Source organism: Sphaeramia orbicularis, chromosome 19 (genome assembly GCF_902148855.1).
Source record: "Sphaeramia orbicularis chromosome 19, fSphaOr1.1, whole genome shotgun sequence".
NCBI classification, from domain to species: Eukaryota; Metazoa; Chordata; class Actinopteri; order Kurtiformes; family Apogonidae; genus Sphaeramia; species Sphaeramia orbicularis.
Genome location: NC_043975.1, coordinates 34130973 through 34158590, shown reverse-complemented (window position 1 = coordinate 34158590; position 27618 = coordinate 34130973). Strand labels below are relative to the sequence as shown.

Genomic DNA, 27618 nt, shown 5'->3' with positions numbered 1-27618 from the left:
AATGCGGGACTAAACGTAGACCTGTAGATATTAAACTTAAGTTCTCATAACGTAAAATATCCCTTCAGTGGCGTAGAGCAGCAGGCTGTGGTGAAATGAAATATACTCACTTCACAGAGCTGAAAGCAAAAATTAATTTTAGATCCTCAGAGGGGAAAGTGATGTACATTATAACTGTTAACAGACAGATTCTTTAAAAATATCAACATTCTTCCTGGAGTCTTCCAGAGCACCAAACACAGTCTTATTTCCCCGACTCTACTCTTTTCTCCACTCATACCCCTAGAGCCCATTTACTATGATTACCAATAACAATAACATTGCCATTATCTTTTATTATCACACCTTCCCAAGGCCCTGCCAGCTCTTACAGACTTTGATGAAGCACAAAATGGCTCTTGTTTCAAGCTGGTAAATAAGCTACCTTGCTTCAGAATTCCCTTAATAGTCACAGTTTGGCTGTTTATCTGAAATCAACATGAACACCAATGGTTCACTAAATAGATTGTATAGTGTTAAACCACCTGAGACTTTTTTACTGCGGTGAGTTGCTGGTGGGTTTAAGCTTGGCAACTCACTTTACCCTGAAAATTTTAGCTTCAAAGTAAAGGAGGACAGTACTTTCTAATGTGCAGTTGCCTTTTTTTTCCACAACTGTTTTTTAGAGTTCTTGTTTTGCTGTTTTCTTGTGCTATTTCTTGTCAGTGTTGAGCTGCTATTGGAACCTAATTTTCCAGAGGGCTCTGACCAAAGGATCAATAAAACTCTATCTAATCTAATCTAATCTAATCTAATCTGCACAGACAACTTTGCTGCAAGTCTTTGCATAACTGAGCACAAACCATAAGTTCAGTCAGGTCATATACTGTTCACACAGTTCTCGGAATTTCTACTTACCAAGTGTTTATTTAATTAACAACCTACTGACCTTTAACCTGTGGTCACTAAAATCTAATTAGTTCATGCCTAAGTCAGTGAACGTTCATCTAAAGTTTGAACAGACTCCACTAAACCTTTCCAAAGACACTGAACTCAATAGAATGGACAGACTTACAGTTACAGCAACCTTGACCTTTGACCATCAACATTCAGTTTGTACTTGTGTCAAAGTGAACAATTATACAAAATTTTGCAACATTCTCCCAAAATATCCCAAATGTATTAACCTGTTAGATGCTGGGCCATTTGTTTCTAGTCAGAATCATTTCAATGTTACACAAATCAGTGGTTTAGCTGAGAGCTGAACCTTCATTCACATAAAACCAAAAAACAGCAAAGATAAGACAAAACTTATAATCGTCACTTCATAATGCAACATTTGTCTTTGCACTTCTTTGGTTCATTCAGCAAGTTTTAGCAGTAAAGAAATAATCCTTCTGCTATACAATGTGCTTAGTGTTATCTTAGCGGTGCAAAGTTTGTCACGTTGGTTTTTGTTTTATAAAATTATGCTGGTCTCAGACTGCTAGTTTTTGATATGTGCCCATTTAAGTGAGCATTTAGCTGATGTTCTTCCGGTGACGTGGATGTATAGCATGTGTTTATTGCAACAAGAACTGCATAGCAATACTATGGTAACAGACGCAACAGAGACCACGTATAACAGACTACACATAATGGAGACTGGCTGACTGACGGCCACTCAATGGGCTGATAACAGATGTAACTAGAAGCACTCGGAGAGCGCAGACCTCCGCCAAGGCTGATCAGTGCCCCCCCCCCATGGGCCCATTTCCCATTATCCCATTTCCAACAAACCCTGAAAATTTCATCCAAATCTGTCCATAACTTTTTGAGTTATGTTGCACACTAACGGACAGACAAACAAACAAACAAACGGACAAACAAACCCTGGCAAAAACATAACCTCCTTGGCTGAGGTAATGAATGCATAAAAGAGACAGAATGTACAATTAAACGGACACTGCAACTCCACTTATTCCTATTTTAAAAATCATGGCCATGTTGTTTGAACAACACAACTAGGAGCCAGAGTCTACACAGTACAGACATGGAAACATCATATCTGCCCGTTCACTTGCTTGTCTATTTGTGTGATCGGTATTGTTCGCTGGACCATGATTGGTCTTTACAGCTGTCAATAACCTATTTTTATAACATCAGTTAACTGAATAAAAAAGATATTGATCAGAAAGATGATAATTTGAACACAAATCAGTCATCAAATCACCTAAAACAGGGGTGTCAAACATACGGCCCAGGGGCCAAAACTGGCCTGCCTAAGGTTCCAATCTGGCCCGCAGGATGAATTTGCAAAATGGAAAAATTACAAAATTATACTGAAGATATTAACAGTCAAGGGTGTCAAATTGCACTCTACAACAATACTATACAAAATGTGAATAACCTGAACAAATATGTCCAACCTGAAATATCTTAAGAAAAAAAAAAAAAAATGTTCAATTTCAATAAAATAATACATTCACCATGCTCTGTAAGTTGTGATAACAATAAACTGAGACATAATATTCTTGAAATTGTACTTATTTTTCTTAACAAATGTCAGGTTGTACATGGTCGTTCATATTTTCATAATGCAATTTGACTTTTTCACACAAAAACAAAGTGAAAAATTTGGATTATTAAGTATGTAAAAGTTATTATGTCTATTATTTTACTGTTCCGACCCACTTTAGATCACATTATGCTGTATGTGGCCCCTGAACTAAAATGAGTTAAACACCCATGACCTAAAAGGACCAAAATCACCTTTGGGAATACATATCAGAAGTGTACATTGAAATTTTAGTTTAGGGGAATTCTCACTAAACATGAAGAGGGCAAGATTTATGACCTGCACTGCACCAACCAGTAGGGGGTGATCAATGTGTTATGGCTTTAGTTTTGGGGAGCTGTCACTGTGTTCATCTTTATAGACAGTCTATGGTGTGGACATTTAAGAGTGATGTCACACCACCATTTGCACATGCCCACTGTTGGTTTGTCTAATGAGTACACAGCTGAGACAGCATCAGCAGCAACAACAGATCTATGGAGAACTGCTTTATGTTTGGTTGGTCCTCATCATTACATCTTTTGGCATTGCTGCTCAACTTCAGCGACTGGTAAATGTCTCTGCATCTGGTGCACCAAATAATATTCAAACCAGCGTATCTGCAATTTTAAGTAGGTCACAAACAACATTTTAGAGTCCATTTTGCAGTCTCGTGTATATATATAGATGCTTTTAAATCCAAGTTTATAAGGACAGAATTTATATTACATGGAAATGGGTGAAATACCTGCTTAGGAAAATAACTACTAGGCCTTAGACAGACCTACAAGAAGTCCAATAAATGCAAAACAATTCCAAATATGCAAGTGACTCATGGGATGTTTTCAATAGATGCTAGTATCACACGTGTTTTCCTTCTGACTGCGTTGATGACAGTGCATTCCAGAGGAGCTGGGCTGGTCTTGTCAGGAGCTGGACCGACCTTGTTTCACCTCCCAGTAGCATGACTCAGCCCACAACCTTGAATGTTTCCTTGTTTATTGTGTCACAAAAGGCTAGCCACTCTCCTGTAACGGTGGCTTGCCCGGAGAAAGTCAGAATCCAGCTGTTGTAGAGCCCCCCCCCCCCACCTCCATCCCTCTCATAAATGAGCATGTCCAATCTACCCACTGTGTTTCATTAAAACCAGACCACATCAATCAGGGCCTGAACTTTAAAGGCCAGGTCCCCACTACAGCAACATAGGAGAAAAACATGGAGCTGTTAAAGTAAAGGACCTCACACTGCACATACACTGCAGCGCTCATACACTTAACACCACGTCTCTGCTGGTGGACCACACATCGCAACGTCAGTCCAAGACCACAGTATGTCTCATAAGACTGACAAAAGACCTCGTAAGACCTCACACCCGGCCTTAACATGATGCGATAGGACCTCAGAGAATCCCACACCTGTAACGCCACAAACCGCAGAGTAACTCTATTGAGGAGCTACTGTAGTCCCCGCACAGCAATTAGAAACCTGGAAACTGTTTAGACCCGTGACTGTTCGGACATTTTTTACTTGACAAAATGAAGTGCAAAGGAAGTGTAAGATCCGCTTTAACCCGGGGCTATTTTCCCACTGGTGAGAGAAGTATAAAGGAAGAGCCAAGAATACATAGCAGGAAGGTCAGGGGGGATGCCAGATGGACCAACGGCAGGATGGATGGGTAGATAAATGAGTGGAGGCCGGGCAACAAGAGGGGAGACTGGGAAAGATTCCCATGGGTGGGGACGGGAAAGCAGCCTTGTGATGGAAAGCTTTCAAACTCCTTTCATCGGCTGCCTGAGGACTGGAGCTTTACAAGAGCAAGATGAGCCGGCGCCACTGGAGCTGCTTGGCGCTCTTCAACGAAACCCAGACACAGAGACAGAGCAGGAGCGTATCACCACTCCACCCACTCTCTGTCCCCGCCCCATACTCCAGCCCACAATCCCCATCGACCTCAGCTTTGACTTTCTGCACAGACACATCAGATCTCATTGGAAGGCTTTGTCATTGCAATGGTACGGACTTTTTACATTTTAATCATGAAACACACATATTTTCAAAGTCCAACCCCTGATTCTGATGTGACTATTCATATTCCTGATTAAAAACTGGTTTTACAATACAAACTAATGCAGAAAACATGATTAAGCATAAACTGATGGTCACTGGTCTTACCAATCCACACTCAGAGATCGTCTCCTATAGGTTGGAGGTCTGTCCAAATTCTTCTCTGCTTTGGCTGGGCGCTCTTTGAGGGACAGACGATGGGTAAACTTGGAAATCCCAGACTCTGACCTGGTGGAAAAACAAAGAAAATTGCTCAGAATAAGACACTACCCTGCTTCCTGGAGGGTCAGTTTCTTTTTTGTAACACATATACGTTCAAACACTCATTCAAGAAACCTCAGATTTAAGTTAAAATGTTCATTTGTGGTTAAATATAGCTGGAAAACATATAATCGATGTCTACAGCCAATGACTAGATTCACTTTGCAGAAATTCTCAATTGAAACGTAGCCCATGAATTGATAAACAGTGTAACAATACTGTAGTTCCCACAGGAAACATTAGGTTTCAGGGAAAGCCGCATACTTCCTGCCTAATTTTCTCCAAATCTTTTTCACAGGAAAAAAATGTGAAGTCACACACATTTTAATCTCCTCTACTGGGCTGCCAATGTCCCAGTTCAACTTTTTGCTCAAAATTAAAAACAGGAAATGTAATACTTATTCCATTCCGGCCCGGGACACATTTTGATGAGATTCAGCAATGCAATATTGCTGTGGTAACAGTAGGGACTAATCAAAACGTAATAATATTTTCTATCAAAGTGCCTGGCTCACAGAGGAACAGAACTGCCTGAGCACAAAACAGAATGTGGTGTAAAATTTCACAAGACTGTTCAAACAAAGGAAGGATGATTGGACTGACAATAGGGAAAACAAGAAAAGCATGAAAATAACAAACAGTTAAAAAGGGATTTCCTGTTGATTATGCCATGAAGACTTTAGAAAAATGACCCAGAATTACATAAAATTATGCCAGGGCACAGTGCAGCATTTTTCCCTCACCTAATCTGATACCCTGCTGTTTCCATTTTTATGAAATGATAAAACATCCCTAATGATGACTCATACATACTCAACACGCATACATAGACCTCCTCTCAACCTCAGCCAAAAAGTGTTTTAGTCTCTATGGTGAGCTCTGTTGGAGACAAACTGCAGGGATGGCAGACTGCTGGGATGCACCCTGCCACTCAAGCACAAAGCTTCTATCTGACATTATTGTTTTTCACATAAGGCTTCAATAAAACAGGACCGATGAAATCGTACACAACAGTTCGTGGCAGTCCTTTGATTACTGAACAGTGACATGGATGAATGACAGTGTGGTAATGCGTCCAGTCGCTTCTAAATTCAATTGCCAAACTGGCAGGATGACAAATGCTCATTTTTTGGAATCAAGATGCAGAGGTCTGACAGCATCTTAAATCAGTAATTCATACACTCTCTGTCCAGAAGTGAGGACAGAATGTCCTGTCTGTTGAAGTGCTTCTATGAAAAGACTGATCATATTTGGGAGAATGATGACTGAAAAAGATGAAACTGGAACAAGACCTGCATCATGGACTTGTAAATTTTCCCACTGGGGTGAATAAAAGACTGCTGTGGCCTTGGAAATTAAAATGAAACCCTTATTTTAAATTACAGCTTCAACTGAGCATCCTCCGACTTTACTTGGAGGATGGCCTGCTCTTTGTTTTCAACCAATATAAAAAACACATTGCAAAAAGATTTTTACTGCCAAAACTCTTCTAGTTCCTTTGACAAAATACAGTAAGTTAAATTGTATGATCATGAGTAATAAAAATAACAATGAAAGTGATAAATGAGAAGAAGCACATCTCAATATGACATAGATCTACTTAAAGAATAAGAGTGAGCATGAAATTTAAACTTTTGCGTACATGACTAGAGTTGAAAAACAACAAAACATAAAGAATGCTATAAAAAAAAATCCATAAAACGGGGTAGTAAATTATTTTTTATTTGAAACCCTGAAAAGAATATTCTCCCCCTAGGACCAGCTGCTGATCTGATAATGCAGGAGTTCTCATTCAAAATGACATCATGCTATGGCTTATCTGGTAGAGTAACCCCCAGCCCCACTGCCTTCGTTCCCACTGCTACACCCACAACTACTGTTTCCTAACCCTGCGCCAGCTTCTCCAAAGAGTTGGTTGACCTCGAAGACAAAGAGACATATTTTCCTGTATGAATCACACAAATGGGGTGTGGGATTTTAGTCAGATGGCAGAGCAACCCCTAATTGATGGTATTAAGCTAGGCTGGGCTTCGTCTTCTTCAAGGGCTTTTAATTAAATTAGTACCACTGCCCTATGCACGCCAGCTCCTGTCAGCCATCCCCGCTGACAGGAGCTTCAATATAAACTTCAATATAAACTACAGAAGTTACAGTAATCTGTCAGACATTCAGACTCTTAAATAGGCTACATGGGAGATTGGCTGGGATCATCATTTGTTGTTAATAATTGCTTGATGTAGATCTGTGTTTGCTCTGTGACCAATACTTATGAGTCCCCATGTAAAAACTTCAAACAAAACTTCTGGATCAAACACATGACACAACATGACAATAGGATAATGACTTCAATGCCATGAAAACACATAGGATCACGACTTCAAAGACATGGGGGCCAGCGGACCTAGATGAGGACTCAGGGAATCCCTTTGAGGGGTTTAGAGGAAAACTGGACATGTGAAGCAGGTGGGTCTCAGTGGAGGGGATGTGTTGGCAACTGGCTGCCCTGTTGGCTTCTTGAGAGCGTCAACGCTGGCTCCGCCCCATGCAGCTGTCCCTGATAACATCATCACAGCAGGCACACTACAATGATGCAATCCCCTTGGAGGCCTTCAGGATATCCCGGTCAATTATCCTCTCATCAGAAATACTTTTTTTTTTTTCTCAGTTTACGTGTGTTGATTACTGAATCAGACATTTGATTCATTGTATTTTTGTTACAAAGTCAAAGCTGGTGGACAATGTGACAAGACAGATTACTGCTAAATGATCTGACCTTGTATCCACACAATCCTGCACACACACACACACACACACACACACACACACACATACATACAAGTGAAGCTTCTAACCTGTACCACCACGCGGCAGTGCACACTTAGGAGTCGGCTGATGCGAAGGTATCTGTTACCCTTTTCTAAAAGAAAAATGCTTTTTTTTTTACATAAAAGCTGATATACACATGTTTCTGTCAGACATCAATAACTCACACATTCAACCGTCCTCTTTCTGAACAAAAAAAAAAAACCTCTTACACCACATTCAGAATGGATGAAAATCACTCATTGTATGAAATAAATAAATACACAAGTGAACATATTATCCTGATATTTATAACGTATTTATTTACTCAGTTGCTCAGTTGTCTTTGTATTTACTTCTTGATCTCACGTACATTTTCATTCATTGTAGTTGTGGGTTAACTTCATATACAGGGTGTATAGACAAAAAATGTAATTGCTGCTGTAAGTCAGTCTTGTAATGTTGTTTTTGTACTTAAAAATACAATCACAATACATCCTTTCTGCTGTGATTACATGTCCTCTACCTACTATGCGTCTTCCGAGGAAGCTTCCTGCAATGTAACATAGAGTATGATTGGTGCTGTACTTTGGTAATTCTTCACTCCTGAGCTTTATTGTGCTTTTATTAACAGAGAATGGCTTACAATGTGACAGAGAAAATGTTGACCTACACTCAAGCACACTTAAAGCCTTGCTCACCTTCACACTGTCCACTGCGAAGGATCGGTTTCTCACAAACAACTCACCTAATGTCACTTTCCCTCTCTGTTCAGTTGCCATGGCAGCAATTAACTGTTCAGAGGTAGTCATGTACAGAACAACTCTTCTAAAGAACTGATTGTTCTCATTCTCAGTACACAAAGCTATCGCCTGTGCGCTTTGACCCTGTTCGTAGCCTCTGTAACCCACTCTTACATGAGAGCAGAGTTAAGACTGCGTGGAATTCAAACCTCTGCGGCTCAAAGAAGTGTACAGTCTGCAACAAGGAGACACTTATTTACATGTATTTTCCATGTAGTTATTACTGTTACTATTGGATTTCAATATTTCTAAGTAAATAACTACAAATGATGATCTCATTTTGTATGCATCTATACAGTAATGCCCACTAAAAGTAATGTGTTTTCATAGATTACTACACTTTTTTCATTACTATCATTATTACAGTTCAATTCTTAGTTAATAAAAGTCGTAATTATTTGGAAACTTATAGGGTATGAATGCATAACTAAAAGGTGTTTAAAACGTCGTACATTCTTGCACTCTTTGAAAATAGGGTGCATCTAGCTTAAAGGAATTACGATGACACATACGTTGTTCATAATGTCCTCAGATTATATGGAGGTTTTTCTGTGAGACGTGTTTAATAAAGTGATCCCACTGAAACCAGCAGAACACTATGCATTACACAATCTATGTGGTCCGTCTGAGGTTAGGGCTGTCTTAACCACAGATCTTATTTCAGATTACTAAGAAACAGACACTATAGTAAATCATAAGCAGGACAGACAAATACCTGACCCTGTTGTCAGCAATTATGGGCAATGGGCTGCCTACCTAAAACAACTATTTTGGAAGGGAGAGAAAACAAAGCACTGGGATTTCTTTCATCTCTCTCTCTCCTGCTATGGCTTCTTATGCCTGCCAATGGAACTCTAATACGCCAACAAGAACACGGGCACCCACCCATATAACAGATACATGCAAATGCAGTGGATGCAGGCATGCATGCACGCTCACAGATACACACACACAACAGTTCAATCCGGGAAACACCACCCCTAAATGTGTTTACATTAGGCAAACAAAAAGGCTTTCAGTGGTCCAATCATAAAAGAACGCAGCCAAGCTATGAACATTGCTAATTAAAATCTGCTCAAAGAAAGCCTTGTTTTCCACTCACCATCTCTATCCAAACCCATGTCTGTATGTCTCTCTAGATGGTGGAGGCCGCTTTTATTTCACTTGGACTGAAGTCTCACCAATAAAACATACTGATATTTCTTCAGAGCTAACAAGCTTTTCCTTAGTCGTGATGCGATTACATTATTTGAATTGTTAAACGTGTAATGTTTAATCGATGGTAGCAGTGGGGTTCGGTAAATGAAGTGTGACGAAGCAGGCAGAAAATATTTGACATCAGTATCCATTCTTATTGCTGTAAATTCAAATTATTAAAAAGCGTGCTGAAAATCAAGTTAATGAAGAGAAAACATGTCGATGAGAAGTGCCAACAAAGAGGAGGGAGGCATTTAACAACCAGCTTATTGCCTTGACAAATAAATCCTAACAATAACTGCCTCAGCTTCAAGTGGTAATGATCTAATCACAGTGCTACGCGCCAAAGGAAGGGACGCACATCTTCTCATATGCTGCCCATCCACCCACTACGGTAAACAGAGATATTTCCATCTCTGCTCTGTTCCCTCCATCCCCTTCATTTGCACGTCTGAGTCACTCCCATCGTTTCATCTTCCTCTTTTCAATGTCTCGCTTTTATTACTCCACGCTCTCACTCCTGTTTTCCACAGAGTCGGCACATACAGAATTTGTCAGTGAGACAAAAAATGAGGGAGGAATTCAATGGCTTTTTTCACTTTGGTTAGCTCCCTGTGGTGTTGGTTTGATACCGTTCCCTCTGTGTCCCCCTTCGTGTTTGATCTGAGGCATAAGGCTGACTCAACACAGTGAGATATTCTGATGATGGATCTACAGTCAAATTCATTCTGAATTGAGTTGACAAGCTCATGGATGCCAGCAAACTATTAGGGACTGGAGCTGGAGTACCGTACCGCTAAGAGAGGAGGGGCAAAGCAGGCAGCAGCACAGATCATTTTCTCTTTCCACTCCGTTACAGTTGGTGGGATGAGATAATAATGTGAATATGATTTGGAGGAAAGTGATCCCGGTAATTTGATAGATATCACATTACAGAGATTTTGTAACACTCAGTTAAAAGGGCACAATGTGGTACCCAATGAAACATGCGTGTGCATAAGACTGACCTACAGAGGCATTATGTCAGTTGCTTGCAGTATCCAAACTGCGCGCTGAAATGAATTATCAGTGGACCAAATCCAGGAAATACAGACATACAGGAAATAATAATCTAATAAAGTGTACCTAAAATAAATCAATCCAAACTAGCAGACAGGGCGCCACATGCCACATTACATGACAATGTAGAGCTAATAATTCTCTGCATAAAACTCCACAGAAGCATCCAGTTTGGCATGCTGTACAAAATAAATAAAATTAAAATAAAAAAAAAAAAAAGCTAAACTAAAAGCTGCTAAACCCTTGTGGAGCCTGGATCTCCTTCCTCTCTTCTATTGCTATATCTGCTGCTGACCTATAAGACTGTATGATTTACCAGTTGGCTGCCTACATAGTGGAATAAAACACAAGGGAGTGACATAAAGGGACAGCATATATGCCAACTCTGCACATTTCTTTGCAATTTGTCGTAAATACGCAGTTATTTCAATACGTGTGCTTGTATAATCTCAGTCTGTGGCTGCGGATGTGTGTGCCTGCTTAAGTCTTGAACTGAGGTTTTTAGACGTCTGGCCTGACTGAAGTGGACACCCCCTCTGGTATGATGTTTATGGCCTTGAAAACAGCTTTAAACATAGACACACACGCAGGTCACCCCACTTTTCCTCCATCAACCCACATTGAGCATGGCGTCGAGATTCCAATCAGGGCTGATCCAGCAGACTGCGGGGATTATTTATGCTGGAAAAGAGAAGGGAACCTCGAGGAGGGAGAAAGATTTTGTGTGTATTTCAGCATTATTATACTTATGAGGACCACAGGTTTAGAGGCTTAATTATAGAAACTGGAGGTATGTCCTCTAAAGTGAGCATTTTTCCAGTTGCTGTTTAAAGCACATATTACAGTTAAAGCTTGGGGTTTAGGGTTTAAGTACTAGGATTAGGTTTAGGTTGGGGAAACAGTTATGGTCAGCAGTGGGAAGAAAGTTAGTGTTGTGGTACAGAAATTGTCCAACATAAGCCATGCACACACACTACACACAAACAAATACCTCTTTCAGAACAGGCAGAGACTGGTAGTAAAGTTGAATGAGTCAATGTTCATCATCCAATCTAGCTTTATGAACTGTTTTTTTGACCTGGGTAACAGACTGGTTATATTAGTTATGGAATTCAAATTACTCATACTGATATTTAAAAGTCTGGAGGAGAATATAAGTAGCCAAAAATGGTAAACATGGAAACAGACATTTCTTGCTGAATATTTGATTCGTTCTGGTCGTTCTGAGGCTGTAGGCAGGAAGTGACAAGGATGCTATGGTGGATACTCTGCAAGCCAACTCATTTAGAGAAGAGGTGGAAGTTCAGTGCACTTGGCTACAGGCTTTTAAAGGTTACCACTTGATAGGCCATGTGGTTTGAGGGAGAAGGTTCGTATAATGGAAACTTGAGAACTGTACAAAAATGCAGAACCTTCAGTTAAGTTCCTACTGTGCGTGCCAGTAACCTTTTTAAGGTTAAATGTAGGACAATGCAGAATAGGAAAAAAAGATGGTGGTCTCTTTTGCATTTTTTTTTTTTTTTAATTTAAAATGCCTGTGAGTGACCTTAACATAATCGTGGCTGAAATGCTGAGTTGGCTGCCTGTTTGTAGCAAAAGCAGCTTAATCCTGAAATCATATTTGTACAATTGATCCAGAGTGTTGAGATGTTTTTGGGAAAGTTGATCAAATTTTGATGTGCGGTTTCAAACTGGAGGGAGAGGTTTGGTAAAGGGATTCGACTTGTTGTGCAACATAATAGACAGAAATTATCCCTGAGAACTCCCTCGGCTAATGTGGTCTTAAGGATGGAGTTTTTGTACATTATGTTGTAACATGTGCTGTGTGCATGTTTTTGTATGCAGAGCCTGAATGGAAAAGGCTACGCTTCATCGAACACCAGTGTTCACGTTCTTTCTACATTTGCATTCTCTCCTTTCTTCTTTCTTTCTTTCTGCTTACACAGACACACACAATCATGGCCAGGATGCCTTACCAAAACAATGGCTGTCTCTGCCTGCTCAGTTCTTTGGCCTGGCAGTCTGCTCTTGGGAGCTCTCAAACAACCCAACATTACTGCAGCCAAGCCACATCAAATAAGCACACGCACACACACACACACACACACACACTCACAGACACACACACATACAGGGATACATGGATAAATGGCGCTAACTTTCACAGAAGTTTACACTCTTCATGTTGTAAACACACACTGGGTACAAACACACATTTTGCAGCTAAGAACATGTGTGCACACAAACACACTAGATCAACTGTACAAATAGTTGCACACTGAGATAGCCAGCCAGCAGCAGTCTCCTCCAGCCCGCTGAGTTAGCTCCCTCTCCTACCACCATTACCACTATTGTAAATACTCCTCAATATGTATTTACACTGGGATTTCAGAACCCTGGAAAAAAATGAGGTGAAAAGGAAAAAAAAACGGTGGAAAAATGAGGAATGCATTTCATGTCAGTCAGACAGTGGGAACCCTCAGTCCTTATATCTTTCTACAAAAATTGCATTTGAATTGTTCCTCTGGGCAATGTGATGTAGTTATGTGGTGGGTCTTAAGTCTCTATCTTTGCTCTCTTTTCTATCTGTATATGACGGACATTCTTCGTTTCTCCTCAGATGTTTTGACTCTACTCATTTGAGACTGTGTTTACTGTACCCTGGATGAAATGCGTACAATCTGAGATATCATCAGCTTTGGGCTGTCAATTAAATGCCGCTTTGGCTCTTTTATCACCTGTAGCTAAGGCAACCAGCAGCTACTGCTCTGAGGAGGAGCTGAGCTGTTAACTGTGAGGAGTTGTTTAGTAAAACAACGCCAGAGCTCAGGGGCTGTAGGGGAAAGAAAATTGAAAGTGAAAGTCATGAAATATTTTTGGGCACAAATGACCAATGGTTTAAAGGAGTGATATTTTGCTTTTTTAAATGGAATTATGCATTTTAAAACATTTCCCTGAGGTCTATATAAATGGTAAATGCTATGCTTGGGTCTGAATTCTTCATTAATTCAACTCCACAGGGCCATCTTCAACCCTACAGTTGCGGAAAAAAATTATTAGACCATCAAAAGTCATCAAAAACAATGGTTATGCAATCAAGTACTAACTCCTGTGTGTATCATGTGACTAAAACAGACAGAAAAGAAAACATGGAATGCCTAAAAGCATTGTTTTTGGCAGTACAATGCCATAGCTATTGATATAAGAACTGAAGTGATTTTGGTTATTATCAAGAAAACATGGAAAATGGATAGATATCAGCTCTGAAATGAAACTCTTATGAGCTATTTTTGCTTTCATCATTACATTTGTCCAAACAAATGTAATTTTAGTTGTACCAGACAGTAAAATGAACAAGAAATTGAAGAAAACAAGGGGTGGTGTAATAACTTTTTCCACGACTATATTTCTGAGTAATGTCAAGTAGAAAGGTGGTTTTGAACGCTGGCCCTTTCATTGCAAATGAGCCGCTTCACGCCCCACCCCCTCCAGGTTGTTGGCTGTGCTGCTCTGTCCCGTTCAGCCACTTGTGTTTGTTAATACAACTAACAACTGAACATTTTAGGTAATCGGCTCAAAGTTTGGACATATTTTCAGTATGGACTACAACCACTGCTGCTGATAAACAATTATGTTGTATTCTGAGAAATGTCGCAAGGTCTTGACCTTATATGTGCAAATATCGTGATGTAACTAGCTATAGACAAAACAAATTAAGAAGGAATTAAAAAACGTTGTAGAAATCCACTGGATTTTTGCCAAAATGAATATAAAGATAGCTTTGCAGCACCTGGAGGGTTCAAATTCAAACTTTTGGAAATATTAGGGTCCAAATACACAAATAAATGTACCAAAGGCTAATAAAAGTGGGTTTAACACAATATGACCCCTTTAAGAAAGCATTCTATTGCCTTAGAAAAGAAGCTATTCTCTAACTAAAAACCATTGCGCTTCTGAGAACTGCTTCATTCTGAAAGCTGAACATTACTGTAAATCAAGCACAATGCAGGAGAACAAATATCCCTTTTTACTTACCTTAAGTTATTCCATCTCACACACGCACACACACACCACACACACACACACACACACACACACCTACGTCACCCCCATATGCAAACAATTACATGGCCTGCTCCTGTGAATAAATTAGTCCAATCAAGTTCTCTCTTCCCTGACATCCGTACCTAATCCCCTGCTCAATGAAAAACGTAAAGGATCCCCCAGTCTCCAAGACCCCCCAGTGCCCATCTTTTATTATTCCTTCCTTCCTGTAAACTGTCTGCACCCAGCAGGAGAATCACAGAGTAAAGATGAAGATGAATGACCTAATGCACCTTTTAAAATATTAGAAAAACTACACTACTGCTGCACAATTTGGTGAAAAAGTCAGAATGCCACTTATGGGGTAAGGCTGCTGTCAAAATATTTGCACGTATAAGATAAAAATGCATGCATATTAGTCTATAGTTGTGCAAAAATAAATATCTGTAAACTCTTGAATGAGTTCAGTCGTACATAAAACGTATTGTGTGTATTTTATTCCGTCAGAATATGAATAATTTTGACAACAAGAATTGTTGTCAAATTCAAATTTATGATTGTGCTTTTTCCATTACGAATTCACCAACGGGACTCTACTGTCAAAAATATGTCAACACTTCACACGCATTATTTATTGAGCAGAAGATACATCAATTCCATAGACTGCACATGCCTTCAGGTCTCTTCTCCGTGGTCAGAACAACGTACAAATGGTTTGATTTGACCTGATTTTGTTTTCTGCCTTCGTCAGCCATCTTGCGCAATGATCCATCCTGATCTTGCCTTGATCTTGCTGCGGAAAGGAAACCTGAACTCATGCACAGTCTGTGGAATCGATGCATCTTCTGCTCGATAAATAATACCTGTGAAGTGGTGACGTTTTTGACAACAGAGTCATGTTAGTGAATTTGTATTTGTAATGGAGAAAGGGCAATCGAAAAGTTGCATTTCATGTTTGTAATTCTTGATGTTAAAACGGTTTCATTCCTATTCTCATAAAATACACAATACATTTTATGTACGATTGAACTCATTCAAGAGTTTATAGATATTTATTTTTTGCACAGCTATATTTATTTTTGTGCAACTATAAGCTAATATGCATGCATATCTGTCTTATGCACACAAATATTTTGACAGCTTCCTTACCCCATACTTACTACTGTGGGCAATGTGTGCTTGGTTATGAAGGAGCACATACAGATTACTGATTATTTTGAATTAAGAAGTATATAACATTTTTAAGAAATACCACACATTTTGCATGTTTTACTCAGGTCTGCTCAGAGTCACTGAATCTAATATCCGTGGATCTTTAACCCATAAAGACCCAAACAACCACCAGTGACACAAACCATCTACCAATCTAAACTGTTTAATACCTGTTGATCCATTAATCCTATCAATCCATGTAAATAATTGGTGAAAAATACAGTTATTCATCTTTTTGTGGTCATCAGATATGACCATTTGGACGTTCAGAGGTTCCATAGTTACCGTGGAAACACCGTCATCTTCTACAACATTGATTCACCAGTAAAACCCATGGAGTTTGATCAATGACAGTGGATGGAGACACTCGTTTTACATTCAATTAGCAATATCTGTGTTGAAAAAGTAACTTCTTCTTCATTTTTCTCTGTTTTGATATAATTAACTTTGAATTTACTCTGAAGTTTTCATGAACAGCTACATTGTCAGTGAATTAAATATAGGAAAATACATGCTTTACACAAAGAATGCAAAATACAGAGGATAATATTCTAAAATAAATAAATAAATAAATTTGGTAATAAATCAGTTAAGAAAGGTATAAATAGAGAAAAAATAATTTGGGAACTGCCACAAAAGTAGCACTGGGTCTTTATGGGTTAAAATGCTTTTGCAGTTATGTGCAAACCATATACAATTGTGATTATAATTAATGCAGCAGTATTACACTGCACAAAAAGTAGTAACATCATTAAACGTCATGTTGAAATCCAAAAACAAAGCAGTCTTGAAGCCATACTCCAAGACATTCATGATCTGAAGACAAAACTTTAAGTCTACTCTTACTGCATATGTATAAAAGTTAAAGTTAAATATTATTGTGGACAATAGCAGCTCTCCCTCATTCCTAGTTTCAGACCGAACAATTCTGACAACATCCATATTATGTAAGATATTTAGCGGTTTTATCTAGAGAATTACTGCTAAAGTATTTATAGAAAATACAACAGTAAAGCTCCAAGTGGGATGAAACAAAGATATAAATGATCACTGTCAATATCATAATCAATACCCTCCTTTGCCTTCGGAAAAAAAACTCTCAGGACCTCCGGCTAGATGTATCATCACCGAGCTGCAGGAAATGATGGGTCATACCATTTAGGAATTAAGCCTGTTGATGTCTTGAAGGAATATGTAACAGAAGGTGATGAGTCGGAAAAGGAAATACACAAGGGAGGAAGTGAATGTCAATATTGTAAGGGATGAGATAACAGAGAAGGGATATTTGAGTACACGAACTCACGGATGTCTTGTGTTACGCTGTAAAATGTCTGTGTGTGTGTTGTCCTTGCTTCTAAGGATAATCTCTGGTTGTAAAGGGTGTAGATCCATGTGCATGCATTCTGTCTTATTTCAATATTGGACATGTTCAGAGATACTTGTTCATTTGCCTGTGCAGGAATTATGTAATCAGAAAGGCAGAAGAGTTTTTCTGTACTGAACACATCGTTTTCCCTTTCCTTTTCTATGGCCGACGGTTCATTTGATATCTCATCGTGGCTATAATGGTTGTTGAATACAGCTGCTTGTCTCCTGGCAACAGATGTCCCCTATTCTGGCACACAGTGTGCTCTCTGTGTGCCAGCACACCTGGCATATCAGGCGCAACATATGTGACAAAAAAATCCTTATAATACACAACAAATAGGTTTGTGAGGAAAATATTTTCATTGTCCATAAGTCTTAACAGAAAGGCGACTTCAACCAAAATTTACTTTGATGTAGTGTCACATGCATAAACACTCTAACATCGGCGGCTTTGTTTGACTGGAAAAGATCAGTTGATTCGAAACTGTGTGAGGATAGAGAGTTCACATACACAGTAGAAAACTGTATTTACTCAATAAAACACAGGATCACACCGAAGACGCCGCTGTGTAGAAAAGTAGGAAAAATCATGACAGAGTTACCATAATGTGTCCTTCCGTTCAAAGCAGTGGTGTAGTTTTCAAACCAGGACAGTTCACAAAATCTCCTAATGAGATTGCGTATTGAATTAATTGGTAAAAACGAATGCTTCTTTAAATGTCATAGACTAGGAAAAGGAGAAAAACGTTACATAACCAGCACAGACCATTCACATTGCCTATAAATGGCAACACACCGTGAGGTTGAATCTACATAAGAATTCTGTAAGAGTTTGTGAATTAAATAGATCAACAAACATAAGAATACAAGATGCATTGACAAGCAGGAGAATGAACTGTGCTTACTTTTGTTCTGACTCTCCTTCCGGTCAGCGGAACCCAGACTCTGTGAATAAAAGAGAAAATACAAAACATGTCAATTACTGTGCTAGACGGTCACATTATGGCATCGACCTGAACTTGCGACTGTTGCGTAGTTGGCCAATCAACGGCTACCACTGAGACTGTAATCAAGAAAAAAGACATTATGTGAAATTAGATGACAGGGTCTGCACAAAATACTCAAGTTTAATCAAATCATCAGGGACTAAAAAGTACATTAAGATTCCACTTACACAAAGACAGACATACAGCTTCCTTTTGTTATTACAGTTTGGTTTAATTACATTCAAAGTGACCTACAGTTAATGTGTGTCTTAGTTCTCCCCCTAATCTGGACTTCTACCCTTGAGGGCAACACCAGTCAAATGATCAATGCCACCATGCACGAGCTAATTACATGCTTAATGACCTTTTCTCCAATGAAAAATAATTAGCTGCCTGGTAAGAATTATAAACACTTGTTTTCAGTGGATAAACTTTATTCACAGCCATTCATCAAAGCTTATTGTCTGTGTGTAAATGTATGCGCTTGAGAGGGAAAGAGAGGAAGAAGGTAGGAGTGAAAAAAAAAGCTTTTTCCTTAATGTTGAAGTCAACTTGAGTAAAACACAAAAAAAAAAATACAAAAAAATAAAAATTCTTGCCAGCTTGACTCAACGGGGGATGATTAAATGCATCCCTAAGGCACAGCACACATACTGACTCAAGCACACATTTAAACACAAAAGTGCAGACTCACATAATATTCCCTGCTGTCCAAACCCTTTGGAGGTGTTTCGCACTCAAAGGTGACCCATGCTGAGACGGAGGCGCACACAAAGGGTACGCAGATTTATATTAGGTAGTCGGCAAAACACAGGTAAACACAGGAGAATAACTGGCCTCCGGCGGGTTAAATCTTGTTGCTGTTTTGTGTTTGCATGTTTAACCAAAAAAGGTTAGTTCAGGTCTTTAAAGTAAAATACACAGAGTTTTTGTCCAAGCCATTTCAATATCTGCCGCATTACGTCATCAGTAACAACTCAGTGGTGTATCTGAGCAGCACGTTCACTCAGTCTATCACAGCCTACATAATCTATAACTTCCATTTGTTAAAAGAAAAGCTTCTTGCCTCTACTCCAGAGCAACTGATCTAATAATGTATGGAGCATTTGTCTAACTGGAATCTCCTTTTAGCAATTTACACTATACTCCTATATATAAAAACAGTATGGGTGATTAACATACATATGAAACAAATTAAAACTATAAGCCTACTCCAATACTATATCAATCACATACTCATCATTTATAATTCATTGTGTACCTTTAACCCATAACGACCCAAACAATCCACTAGTGACCAAAAGCATCTACTGATCTAAACTGTTTTAAATACCTGTTGATCCACTAATCCTATCATACATGTAAATAATTTGTGTAAAATACAGTTTGTCATCTTTTCATGGTCATCAGACATGACCCATTTGGTCGTTCAGAGGTTCCATAGTGACGTGGAAACACCATCATCTTCTAATACACTGACTCACTGGTAAAACCCATGAAGCTGGATCATTAACAGTGTATGGAGACACTTGGTTAATGTTCAGTTATTGTTATATTCACAGAAAAAAAAGTCACTTTTATCAGTTTTCTCTGTTGTGATATAATAACCTTTGAATTAACTCTGCGTTTTCATGAACATCTAAATTAAATCTAGGAAAATACATGAAAAGACAGAGGATAATATCAGGAATCAGATCAGAATCGCCTTTATTGCGCCAAGTATCTTCAAAAGAATACTCTTTTTTTTTTTTTAAACTATGCTCTCTCTGTACAACACAGTAAACAGCACTAAAACACAACTAAAACAGAGTTTAAAAACTAAAAAAAATGTTTGTACAAAAAAGTGTATAAACATTAAGTTTAGTGCAATAAACAAATGTGCAAGGCGAAAGGAGAGCAGTCAACAGGTTGAGGTTGTACATGAGTATATGAATTGTTTGTTTGTTTGTTTACTTATTTATTTGAATATTGCATTAAAATCAAACAACAAAGAATTATATAAAAAGGAAGTCAAACATTCGAAAAAGGAGCAGGATGAAGTTTAATTTATAATCTCACTTGTAATTATTGTTTTATTGCATGTTTAATTGTTCATCAGTGTGACGGCTTGAGGGAAGAAACTGTTCTTGTGTCCTGTTGTTTGGCGTGCAGAGCTCTGTAACGCTGATCATATTATATGGACTTCCTTCCTAGTGTACAAAAATTACCATAATTTTTTGCAGACCATGTATAACTAAAGTATATATAATATTATAATAAACAGTGAGAAATTGTTTAAGAAAGGTTAAATAGAGGAGAAAAAAAAAGTCATTTGGGAACTGCCACAAAAGTAGCATTGGGTCTTTATGGGTAAAGCTGCAGTGATTCATAGTTTTTTAATGCATCACTGGGCAAAAACTCCCAAAAATTACCTTTCATCGTATTGTAATTCAAGTGATGTGAGATGACACCAAACTTCTGCATCTGCTCCTTGTTTAGGTTTTCAAGTTGTAGAGAATCTACCCCTTCACGCCTTCATTTTGGACAATCACAGGTTTTTTTTTTAACAGGTAGAAGTGTTAGTTGTAATTAACAATCACTGATCAGATTCTCTGTTGAGGCTTTAGGAGCAAACTCAAAACCCACTTGTTTCTCCAGGCATTCTATCTACAGTAGATTAAGGGTTGATATACAACCATCATTAGAGCTGCACAATATATCATTTGAGCATCGTCATCGCAATGTACGTGCACTGCAAAAATCTAAATCTTACCAAGTGTATTTTTTCTCATTTCTAGTCAAAATATCTCATCACACTTCAAATACGACATAATCACCTAAAGAGTAACTTTTCAGTGAATTATAAGAACTTATTTCTAAACAATGGATCTTGAAAATCGTATTTCAAGAAATCTTATCAAGATCATTTTCACTTGTTCCATTTGAAGATTTTTTTGCTCAATTCAAGATTTTTTTTTTTTGCTTAATTTAAGATTTTTTTTTTTTTGCTTAATTCAAGATTTTTTTTTTTTGCTTTATTCAAGCAAAAAAATTCTGCCAATAGAACAAGTGAAATTTATCTTGGTAAGATTTCCTCAAATAAGATTTTCCAGATCTATTGTCTAAAATAAGTTCATATATCTCACTGAAAGTTACTCTTTAGGTGATTATGTCTTATTTTAAGTGTAATGAGATATTTTTTACTCGAAATGAGAAAAATACACTTGGTAGATTTAGATTTTTGCACTGTGGATGTGATTTTACTGCTGTACTTGGAAAAGCGGCTCCACTTTTCCATAACACCTGTAACAGGTCATCTATATTTATCTTCAGTCTTTTACATGGAGAGGAGAGAGTTGTAGAAGTGAGGTGTGTATATTCACTTATGCCGTTTTTCTTCCCTGATTTCAACTCGAATGAAAGTTACTCATTTGATGCATTTGCTCAAAAAGCCAGGTCATCACTAGTTTTCATTTTTGTGTTTCTTATAGCAAAGGGGTGCAACCTGACTTCCTTCCTAGTGTACAAAATCAGCTATAATGTTTGCAGACATGTATAACAGAAAATGTATGGTTTTAAAAGCCCCTTTTGGACCCATTTGCATCCGGTGACCTGCAATTCCAATCACGGTCACTGTGCCAACCATTGCTTCAAGGCTAAACACTTATGCAAGAGGCACAGATCCAAGCACCTTGTTCTAATCATATCACAAAACTACAGATATTTTTTTTAATCAACATTATCTGAGGGACCATAGCCATTACTGGAAATCTACAAATAATATCTAAAGTGATTTTAGTGCAAGATCTTTTTCTAAAACATGCAGCACATGTGTCTGAGTATGACAGTATTGTGAGGTTTTGCTCTTTCAAACTCAAACTACACATGAGGGAGAAATGTTGTTTACAGTGTGAGTGTGTTCTTGCGTGCTTTTATGCACCAGTGCTCTGAATAAGTGCCTTTATGTGCACAGTGCAGTGACATTTTGACAACTCAGTGATTTTCCTCTGCATATATATATGTGTGTACATATAAGTTTCATCCTCCTGGTGGGGGCAGGATACTCCATACAGAGTGACTGACCTTTCACCCCCCAGCTCCCCTACAGTGCTCTCAGGTAGTACCACTGTGCATGTAGGGATGGAGGGGTGGGGTGGAGTGGGTGTGTGAGTGTGGGGTTGCTCCATCTGAAAGACAGGTCCTGTGGGAGTGATGTAGTGCTATTTAAAAGCCACTTAAAGCCTTTCAGTCTAATGACCACATCAAGGCTGAAATTAAGAGGACGAGACCTGATTTCTAAAAGACAGATATCTGGTTAGATTGTCTACTTTAGCAGAACTCCAATACCACAGATAGAAGAAGCAAGTATGGTTTTAAATGGTGGTTTTGCTACTGACAAAAGCAATGAATGTAAAGACGTTCAAACAAAGAAGACAGGAAAAAATTACAGAAGTAAAAGCTAGTTTGAATATTATTTTTACCCCTCTGATTAAAAACATGAAAAGTATTTTGTTTGCTAGTTTGGTGTTTAAATATCAGTCCTTGTGTTTGTCTTTCTTTGTTTTGTATGTACAGTAACATCTAAAATCACGACTGTACTCTTTAGCCTGAAAACTGACAGCATTTATGTGTTGATATAAAGAAGAAATAGACAAAGAGCAAAATGCAAAGAAAGCATCTTAAATGCTACAAACGCATTCAATTATGACCTTTATATAAAAAACAAACAATATTTACCTAAATTTACAGATAAATTGATGTATTTACCTATAAATCTACCTGAAGCTCATTCATTAATAAATTAACACATGAAATCTCAGCCGAGTAGCGCAAACCTGAACTAAGGATTCACTTTTACTCTCTGTTTCTGTTAAAACTTTATAGACTTTCCACTCCGATTTTCCTTGCACAACAAGAAATACATCTAATCAAACACTAATCAAGCTATTCCTTACCACTTTATGCAGCCTTAATGATAGTTTAGGGGAGACACTTAGCTGGATGCGAACATTTGTTTAGATAAAAAGAAGATTAAACGAGCTTCAAACCCATAATTATAACTATTCTATAAGTGATTAATATAAATCACTAACATGAACATATCAATAAATGAATCTGTTTAGTAATTATTCATCTGTTTCCAGATTTATTCCACATTTCTGCTTGTTTCTGTTGCTGTGAGTGTGTGTATGGGGATGAAGGCAGGTGCGTGAATGCATACCTTCACAGCAGGTACCATAATACTCAGCATTCCCTCAGAGCTGTGATTTTTACAGTGACAGTATCCCACTTACTGCTACCGAATGCCACAAAAACATAATCTGCTTATTTCTTTTAAATACTTCAGTCATTTCACGCACATACACAAATCACATGCAATACTTCAGCGGCAGTAACATAAACGCCATCATATTTCCTGGATGCCTTCACTTTAAGTTGATTAATTCCAGCACACGCACATACCTGTTGAATCCAACCCTGTGTCGAGGAACGTTAGTCCACTCTCTCTCTCTCTCTGTTGCATTCAGAGCCTCAACTTCTCACGGCGGTGTTTGCGTCGTGGCTCTAATTGCTGATCACCTGTCCAACTTTAACTCTTTAACCTCCTTTTCTCCCTGCCTAATAGAACTCTCCCCCCGTCTGCTTCTATCTAAAGCATTTGACTACATGAAGGTTTGCGAAGCTTGCTCCGATGGTGGCTGCTACCGCCACTGACTTGTTGTACTTTAATTGTGGTTGCTAGGTGATAAGCTTCTCCAATTCTACACACAGTGCGAAGGGGAGGACAGGAGAGGAGGGGGTAAGAGTGAGAGAATAGGTGGCAGGGGGTGGAAGGAAATGCTCATTATAGACACAGTAGCCTGAAGAGAATGATCGCGGGGGATGAGAAGGGAGGAGGTTTACGGGAGGGGTGGATGAGAAACATGGACGGATGCAGAAGAAGGGACCGGCGTAGCAGGTGCACTTCCCGAATCACTCCAGGGCAAGATTATGCAATTTAGAAATTCATCATAATGTTTCCCATGACAGCACTTTTGTGTTGTTCTGAAAAATGTAACTTAATCTTCATGTTTTCCGGTACTTTATGGTCATTGACTTTTTCTCTTTGGAATGGAATTAACTCTTTTGTCCACTGAGATTACAAAAATGCACACCATAATATTACCGACAAATTAACCCATAAAGACCCAGTGTTAAATAATTTTACTTAGATTTCACCTTTCTTTAATGATTTATCACCATTTATTATAATATAATCCTCTGTATTTAGCGTTTTTTCAGTGAAAATCAGGTACTTTCCCATATTTAATTGACTGATCATGTAGGTGTTCATAAAATCTCAGATTGAAGTTGAAGGTAATTGTGTCAGAAACAGGGAAAACTGAAGAAAAAGTGACTTTCTCAGCAACGATATCAATAACTGAATGTAAAACCAAGTGTGTCCATCCACTGTCATTGATCAAACTCCATGGGTTATTGAAGATGACGATGTTTCCACATTAACTACGAAGCCTCTGAATGTCCAAATGAGTCATATATGATGACCATAACGAGATGACAAACTGTATTTTACACCAATTATTTATATGTACTGATAGCTTTAGTGCTTCAGAAGTAACCTATAAAGACCCAGTGTTAAATAATTTTACTCGAGATTTCACCTTTCTTTAATAATTTATCACCATTTATTATATTATTATCCTCTGTATTTAGCGTTTTTTCAGTGAAAATCTGTTATTTTCCCATATTGATTTCACTGATCATGTAGATGTTCATAAAAGCTCAGATTAAAGTTGAGGGTTATTATAATAGAAACCGAGAAAACTGAAGAAAAAACAACTTTTTCAGCAAAGATATCAATAACTGAATGTAAAACCAAGTGTGTCCATCCACTGTCATTGATCAGACTCCATGGGTAATTGAAGATGACAATGTTTCCACGTTCACTACGACGCCTCTGAATGTCCAAATGGGTCATATCTGATGACCATGAAAAGATGACAAACTGTATTCTACACCAGTTATTTATATGTATTGATAGCTTTAGTGGTTCAGAAATAACCAATAAAGACCCAGTGTTTAATAATTTTACTTTAGATTTCACCTTTCTTCAATAATTTATCTCCATTTATTATAATATTATCCTTTGTAGTTAGCATTTTTTCTGTAAAAATCGGGTATTTTCCTATATTCAATTCACTGATCATGTAGATGTTCGTAAAAGCTCAGATTAAAGTTGAAGGTTATTATATCAGAAACCAAGAAAACTGAAGTAAAAGCGACTTTTTCAGCAAAGATACCAATAACTGAATGTAAAACCAAGTATGTCCATCCACTGTCATTGATCAAACTCCATGGGTTATAGAAGATGACAATGTTTTCACATTCATTACGAAGCCTCTGAACGATCAAATGGGTCCTATCTGATGACCACGAAAAGATGACAAACTGTATTTCATGCCCATTATTTATATGTATTGATAGGATTAGTGGTTTGGACGTTATAAAATATTTTAGATCAGTGGATGATTTTGGTCACCAGTTGCTGTTTGGGTCTTTATGGGTTAAGTTTTGGAAGGCCGTCTCACATGTAGAGTCAGCAGTACATAAACAATTAGCTAATTACACATCTGTGAACTCCTTAATGCCTGTTATTGTCTCTGGAGTCCACAGGTGTCCGACAATGATAAACTGCTCACATCAGCCTTTTGCGTTGACATGTCATTTACTTAATGTGAGATAGTTATTACATCCTAAAAATACAGATTTGAACGAGAAAGGCTTAACAATTCACTGGGAAATATTGAATGGATCTGCTGGTGAAGTTGCAGATTCTAACTAAATGAATATTGTGTTGACTCTACCTTACAATGGTTGCTATTAGAACCAGTGTCTGAGTTTTTGTTAAGGAGATATTAACTCTGGTCAGTAATCAAACAGAGTAGGTCAAATGCACTTTAAAACTAAATGCAATCCTCTATAAAAGAGAAAAAAAAAAAAAGAGAAAAGGAACATGGTGCATTCCATGGGTCCAACTTGCCCCATATACAGTATGGTACAAACAGCTGATTTTAAGGTACTGGAAACACAGTAGGTTATACAGTAATTAGAAATTACACTAAGTCTTACACAATATACCTTTAATATTCAATGTAAAAGTAAAGAGTCTGATAAAGTGGTGTGGTTTCAGTCAACTGAGCTTTTAAAAAAATCAAATAAACAATTTTAAGTTGCAACATCTACATCCACAATCAGCCAGTTTACATGACCATAAAAATCCAATAACTGAGAGTAATCAGATAATTGCAATAATCAAAGCACCCTGGTTAGGATGGTTTAGTCCATTATTGGATTTTTTTCGGAATATGTGTATTGATAGTAGACTCCAACTTCCTATTATTATCTTCTGCTCATGTTTGACTGCTTCACTTTCCTTATTACACATGCGCATATGTAAAAGAAGGAAATAAATTCAATGAACCTGTATACATACATGAAGACATCAGAGTGTTGGGAAGAAATCCAGGTGTGTTAATCTGATATGTCATAATCACATTATGGTGTTTAATAATGTGACAACTGTAGAAATCAGATAATGATTGAGTATTAGTGCGCATGTGTATGAGCTCATTGAATAAGCAGTAAGAATGATAACAGGCAGAATTTAACTGCACAACATCTGCTGGAAGAAAACAAACATTTGCATGGAAGCGACAACGACACAAACACCTGCTTGATATGCTTTGGTATTTGTGTTGAAGTCATAGCGGCCATGGCTCAGGTGGTAGAGCAGGTTGTCCAATAACCAAAGGGTTGGTGGTTCGAATCCCGCTCTGTCCTAGTCAGTCTGTTGTGTCCTTGGGCAAGACACTTCACCCTCCTTGCCTATATGAATGTTTGGTGGTGGTTGGAGGGGCTGTGGCAGCCACGCTTCTGTCAGCCTGCCCCAGGGCAGCTGTGGCTACAGATGTAGTTTACCACCACCAGAGGGAGAATGTGAGAATGAATGAATAATGGGTCAATAATGTAAAGCACTTTGGGTGTCTAAAAATATATAAATAAGCTATATAAATATAAGCTATATATAGCTATATAAGCTATATAAATCCAATCCATTATTATTATTATTATTATTATTATAGCTGCTATGCTTGTTTTCATCTAAAAAGGGTCTCATGACAGGGGCACAGCAAAACCTGGTAAAACATAAGAGCCAGTCATGGTGTTGTGTTATCACCTCCAACAGCCAGTTTCTGTTTGTCTAAATTAACCCATAAAGACCCAGTGCTACTTTTGTGGCAGTTCCTATATGGATTTTTCTAATTTT

General features: G+C 38.1%; 1 protein-coding gene across 1 annotated transcript in view; it reads right to left on the bottom strand.

Moving 5' to 3' along the window:
- Positions 1–27618, bottom strand: part of LOC115410530 (uncharacterized) — a 136284-nt gene that overhangs the window by 12161 nt on the left and 96505 nt on the right. The window contains exons 4-5 of the mRNA XM_030122201.1: positions 18231–18270; positions 4688–4807 (exon numbers count right to left, since the gene is read on the bottom strand). Of these exons, the coding sequence (XP_029978061.1) occupies positions 4698–4807; positions 18231–18270 (150 nt within the window). The 3' untranslated portion in view covers positions 4688–4697. The remainder of the gene's footprint in view (positions 1–4687; positions 4808–18230; positions 18271–27618) is intronic.